Consider the following 6,416-nt stretch of genomic DNA (forward strand, 5'->3'; position numbering starts at 1 on the left):
GCAGAAGAGAAGCTGAGACGTTAACAGTGGAAATAACATCAACATAAATCTTCTAGAATAACAACACAGTGCTTTGGTAGAGGCTGTCTCCAGACTTGGTCTCTGTCTGTGATGATGGAACCACATCACTGTCTTGGTTGTGCTGCCTCTTTAGACTCCTGGCCTTGCTTCAACACACAAAAAAGACCTTCAGGGTAATCAGGCACACTGATAAGGTGAGCCTTCAGTCCTAAATACATGAGTATTGCATCAGTCTTAATCACTTGATGTTTCCTTAAGGTGAAGCCTCAGCTAGAAGAAAAAGAAGGGAAAACCTTTGATGTCTTCAGTGCAGTGGAGTTTAAGGCTCAGGTGGTTGCTGGAACAAACTATTTTATCAAGGTAAAGGACACAGGGCAGTGGAATTCCTCCTAGGCTGCAAAAGGTTGATTCCTGTTCCAACAAAGAGCAAGAAAATACCTTTTTTTTTTTTTTTTTTAACAAATCTGGAAAAAACAATCTAGTTCTCTCATGCCATTCTCTTACTGCACAGTATCTGAAGGAATCACATAGCTCTCCTTTCATCTTTTGCTACTGCAAACTCAAGGAGCTGCACTGGCTACAGTGCACCTCAACCAGAATACTGTGCCTGAGGCGTGTTTGTGGACTTCCCAGGTCTGGAAGTTGCAGGGGAGAGACACTAGCACGTGTGGATTTGCAGCAAGCAGCAAGAGAAAAACATGCATCTTTTTATGTACAGTTTTGCAACGGTGAATACATCTGTAGATTTAAGGTATACTTAAATTCAAGTGTATTTTATTGGCAAATACCGGAAGGTGGACTTGAACAGAAAGATTCAGAGAGCAAGGGAAAAGAGGAGTACTGTAGCCTTTGGAAAGAAACATTCCCTTGGTAATCATGTTTTTTCTCTTGCAGCAGTAGGATATAATGTCCAGTAGAGGGTGTATGAGTTTGTTTGTTGTTTTTTTTTTTTTTAATTTGATGTTTTTCTGGATCCTAAGGAGAAGTCCTAGAAAGGAATTCGAACTTTACAAGCATTTCTGCACTAATAAGAGTAAGTACTTCTCTCAAATTTAGACGGTATATTTCACTGGCATGTCTATGTTTTCATTTCTGATTTTTCAATACTGGTTGCTATCTTGCTCAGGCTTTTTCCATGAGCCTTTTTCACATTCCAGATGACTAAATCATAGAATCACTTCAGTTGAAAAAAGACCTCTAAGATCATCTGGTCCAACCCTTAACCTAACACTGCCAATTCCATTGTTAAACCGTGCCACTAAGCACCACATCTTTGTTTACATTATTAATATTTCTTTTACTTAGAAATACTTTGTTTTAATTGGGTGAGACAACAACAAAGGCTTTGGGGAAGGAGGATGGGGGTTGGAGGTCAGGTGTGTGTGTGTTGGTAATTTTAATATTTTACTTTGGGAGAGGTGGTGCTGCATCCTGAACTGAGAAGAAACAGCCCACTTGTGTATGACACCAGGGCAGATTCTTGCTTCCACACTGAAGAAACTACACATGCACATTATTATGCCTCTTGTGGCAGGAATACTCTGTGAGCATGTAACCAGAATGGTTTAGAGCATGATCTGCTTCCTAACTATTAAGGGGAGCTTCAGGGAGCTCAGACTACTTTTTTGCATATATTCTTTTGCTCACATCAGCCCAAAGAGTCCTCCCACACTCCCAACGTAGAACATTGGTGGAATACGTCAGGGCTGTTATGCACTGCTTGTTTTGCTAAAATAAGGTGCTTCTGGAGATGGTATTTTTTGTTGCTGGTAAACTCTCCATCCTGAAGTATTTTATATGGTTCAAAAAAGCTAAACATGTTGCCAAATGGTATTGTGAGAGAGGTCAGCTAGCACAGATAATGCTCGACTTAATGCATGCCTATTCAGTACAGCACCAAATATGAACACAAGCAAGGCATGGCATGAGACCCATTGAAACATTTAATGTCTCACATCTGAGCCCAAACTCATTGGCTTGGATTGCACTGGGTGTAATTCAAGAGTACCTACCGAAGCAGCTGCTAACACAAAAATATGGTTGTCATGGTTTGGGGTTGCTTTCTTCCTTTGTTCCCTCAGAGCTTAAATGAAAATTGATCTCATTGCAGGTTTCTGATTCTACAAAAAATGAATGAGCTGCATGCATCTCCAGTAAACCATGCTCTGTAATCATGATGGTCACCCTTTGCTCCAGGGCCTGGGTGCTGGGACTGAGCTCTTCCTGCTGCAGCAGGAGGTCCCTCTTCCTGCTACTTGGAGTAGGTCGTGCCTTTCCTCACCCAACCCTAACCAGTCAAGCTGCCCTTACAGAGGGGCACACCATTTGGCTCCTCAATTCCTCCCCTAGAAATTTCTCTCACACTTTCTGAAGAGCAGCCTTGTGTTTAATGCACTAAGAGCACACCCAAGAAATAGGTAGCCTGTTACACCTAAGAACACTGACAGTACTAGGAAAGAAGAGATAAAAGGAGTGTACTCTGTCTTAGAGCTACAGCATCTTAGGTGGCAGAAACAGCTCTGACTAGTATTTCAGAGCCCTCTCGAGCTTTAGACAGGTGACAGACTCAGACACAACAAGCAGGAGATGAACACAGCTTTCAAAACTTATTTTATTCTCACGCATTTACTGACACAGGCAGAATCCCCGTGCAACTTGCAGAAGTCGGGAAACATTCCCCACCATCTCTCAGAAGTAGTCAAGAGGATCATCTCTGGTTTTGCCGGTTTGATAACTCTCAAGTCTGGGACCTTGTTTCTCTTGAGGAAGGGCTTGGAACACCATTAAGTGGGCGTAGCCAGTATAAGAGTCAGAAATTTGGACCTAGAAACCAGAACAGTGGGAGAATGAGGATCATGTGTGAAAATAAAAGGTGCTCTTACATACTTGGAAGGAGATCTTCTCTCAGAAGTTTAGGCATATCTCAGAAGTTTAGGCATATCTTCACTTCTACTGCAGTGACTCTTAGCCCAACTCTGGAAGGTAACACGTGGCAGGAAATACATGGAGAGCTCTGTCTCTATGCATCACAGATTGTAATAAAACACATAAAGAACATCAGACAGATGTTAATGGAAAATCAGGACTTCTTGGGGGTAGAAGCACCAGAAGAAACAAAAGGAGAAAGTTTTTGATGGCATTCCATTTAGCTCTTCGAGATCCTTGTCCATCAGCTTCAAACTTCTCGGGACATTTAGAGCAGGAGACAAAAGCCTAAGTCCTAATGGCTCAGAGGAGGGACAAGATGCAGACACCATATCAGCTCCTAGACGGTACAAAAAGATCTATCCAAAACCTTCACATGGTCTTAAGAACAACCCCAGAGATGCCATGACAACTTGAAAGCCAAGATCCCTTGTCTTTCTTACTGCAAACAGGCTGCTGCCTGGACAGACAACATGACATGTCTTTGTGCTTGCAGGGATGAGCATGAGTGGCTGAAAGCATTTTGAAAATAAACTTGCCTTTCCCTCCAGAAAGCCCTCACAAAAATTTCCTACACAGTTGCACAGAATTTCCTGCATACAGAGCCAAATACAACAGGCGCTCAACTCTTAGTGTGTGAGGTCTACGGTATAAAAGGAAGGTTTAATGCCTTAGGCTCTTAAGAGGTCTTTACATGCCTTCTGGTGACTGCAGTGTTGCACTATGTTTGTTGTTGTCTGCGTTACATCTCAGCTGTAAATTTGTTGGTAAAATATTAGTGATGTGGAAAATATCCAAGTATAAAAGAGCTCACTCCAGTTAACGCTAAATTGAAGAAGTGTTTCCGGTCACTTGCAAAACTGGGCAAGACAGCACCAGTCACCAGTGCTATAAATGCGTTTTTTAAGTTTGATTACATATCAGTCTTAACTTCTGAGTAGCTTGGTCAGGCTCCTCGGTCGTAGGTAGGCTACTCAGTACTTGGTAGGCTTACCATGGACAGCAGGCAAGTACTTCACACATGCGGTTGCCTAGGTCAGCAATAAGCACTAAGGGAAGAAATCCAACTGGGCGTGACTTCTGGCTCTACCGCAGCCTTCCTATGAGTCGTTACTCTTCATTGCTCACCAACTCGACCACAAAATGAAGGCACATCTCACAGGAGCAGGGAAAGGATAAACATCATTTGTTTAAGTAAGACTCTAACTGGCCATACAAGTAGGTGGCCTGTCAGTACTATTCCCTTGTACCCACAGAATGTAGAAATAACTGGTAACAGTTATGTTAAGGAAGGGCTCAGGAAAGGAGGTTTGGCACTATCTGTCCTTCCTGGGATCAACTAAATACGGGCATCTGAGAGCAAATGCTCTTTACGTCTCTGCAGAATCACTGTTCCCCAAACCCTATCTGCCAGTTCTCTTCCATAAAATACAAACTCTGACTCTTGTCAAGAGAGCACATCCTACCCAGGCTTATATCCACTCATACGTGAGGTTATATTAGAGCAGTCATATGCAGGGTTTGTGCTATGTACAGAAAGCCAGCCTGCCTCTAAGCAATTGTTTTCAAGCCTTCAGTTCTGCTTGCAAGATATGACTTGCAATTTCTTATACGTTACTTCTCAGAAAACTGCTGGAATCCATGGGTAAGGCTTTCCAATAGACGATGAATTGCACTACATTTGTCTGCAAAGTGGTTGGTCTGTTTGTTTCTTTGTTTGTTTTAACTAAAGAAAGAACAGGCAGGCTGTACCTCTGCAGCAGATGACACAGAACCAAAGGATCAGCACACGTGCTTGCATACAAAACCGGTCAGAAGAATCTGGGATGCTCGCATTAAATTAAAAAATGGACTAACTCTCCATCAAATGCTCAGGCTGGCTTCAAAGTAATCATCATAAACACTACTGGAGGACACAAGAGGGAATATGAAATCTGCTGCTTTGCCTTCAAAGGCAACAGGACAGCACAGTTCCGGCTAGTTTAGATAATTTGAGCTGAGAAGGCTATCCACTCTCTTCAAGTGAGATGATCTTACAAAACTTATCATTCACATCTCAACAAGTACAGTGAAAGTTGTTTACGTTTTTATACTTCTATTCTAGAGTAGTGACAGAGGAATTTTATAAGCAGCTAGAGATAGTGTTGATTCTTGTTGGTCCCATCAGGTTGTCTACATTTGCTTCCCTTTCTTGCTATAAGCCACTATGCAAGTCACCTATATTGTTTGACTACAAAATAATCCCTCTTATAAAACATACAAACCTTAATGAAGTAGTTTATTCCAGCAACCACCTGAGTCCTATATACTATGGCTTGAAAGATATCAAATGTTCTGTTTTCCCTTCTTTCAAATTCTGCCTTCACCTGTAAAAAGAAAAAGAAAAAAAAAAAAAAAACTGTTGGCAGGTTTTTATTTAGGCTATTCCTTCCCTTCTACCACTCCAATTTGCATATTTCTAAACACGTACCTGCAAGAAAATAAACACAGAACCATCAAAGTATTTCAATTTACAACCACATCTCCAGCATTCTTTCCTATTTCAAGTGTTGCCTCCAGCATTCTTTAACATCACGTTAGAGTTAGGCTTCCTAAATAATTTTTTTCCTAAAAGCTGCATATTGGTACTTATCAGGTACGATCTTCTCCTTTCATATATAGCAACCACAATGCAAGAACAGTAGAGTTGGTCTTTTGATTGTATTCAAAGATTAAGTGAAGGTAGCCAGTACTATGCCTGCCTATGGACAAGGATGAAACACAGAAGTGATTTGGGTTTGTCTTACTTGCACAGTGCCCACGCAGAACGCTGAGAAAAATACTTCCTGGCAAGGGCATTTTCTTCACTTTCAACACTCAGTATCACCACCTGGTCTCCCAGCCTTCGCACAACATTCACCCTTCACACAGACTTCATCTTTAGATAGGTTGCAACTCACCTGGTTAACAATATGCTGGATTTCTGGAGTAGCAGGCTGAGTTTTAGATAAGCCCCCAGGCACCATTGTGGCAGGTAACGTCTCCGAAATGATGGGTGGTTCTGAGGAGGGAAGTCCAGAGTAGTTTAAGAAGAGTCATCAGGCACCTTGTATATATATACCTCTATGTACCATGGAATCCTATGACTATTAATATATAGAACCAATCACTACTCTCATCTTAATCAGAATATCTCCTGGCTGGCAACTTTAAAGGCTTCAGGAGACGTGTTTAATGCACAGAGGACTAATCAAGGGGTTTCCTGAGAATAAGCCTGTCATGGGTAGGATTACATTGTGACGAAACATAGTACATCCTTGTATTCGTAACAATGTTCTTTGCATACACACTAACATGCCACTTCTGAGTAGAAAAATGTCTATGGTAAGCAAAGCTGGAATCACAAGGTATGCCCTTCAGTTTAACCCTTAACAAATGAGGGGAGACTTCATCGCGGCCTACAAATTCCTCATGAGGGGGAGCAGAGGGGC

General features: G+C 41.8%; 1 protein-coding gene across 1 annotated transcript; it reads right to left on the reverse strand.

Moving 5' to 3' along the window:
* Positions 1-2,709: 2,709 nt before the first annotated feature.
* Positions 2,710-5,951, reverse strand: LOC311215151 (cystatin-A-like; the record flags this gene model as incomplete). The annotated part of the gene is made up of 3 exons (XM_084296178.1): positions 2,710-2,844; positions 5,211-5,312; positions 5,886-5,951. The coding sequence occupies 3 exons, from the start codon at positions 5,949-5,951 to the stop codon at positions 2,710-2,712; spliced, it is 303 nt and encodes a 100-aa protein (XP_084152304.1).
* Positions 5,952-6,416: the final 465 nt, after the last annotated feature.

Source organism: Netta rufina (genome assembly GCF_964035555.1).
Source record: "Netta rufina genome assembly, chromosome: 1".
NCBI classification, from domain to species: domain Eukaryota; kingdom Metazoa; phylum Chordata; class Aves; order Anseriformes; family Anatidae; genus Netta; species Netta rufina.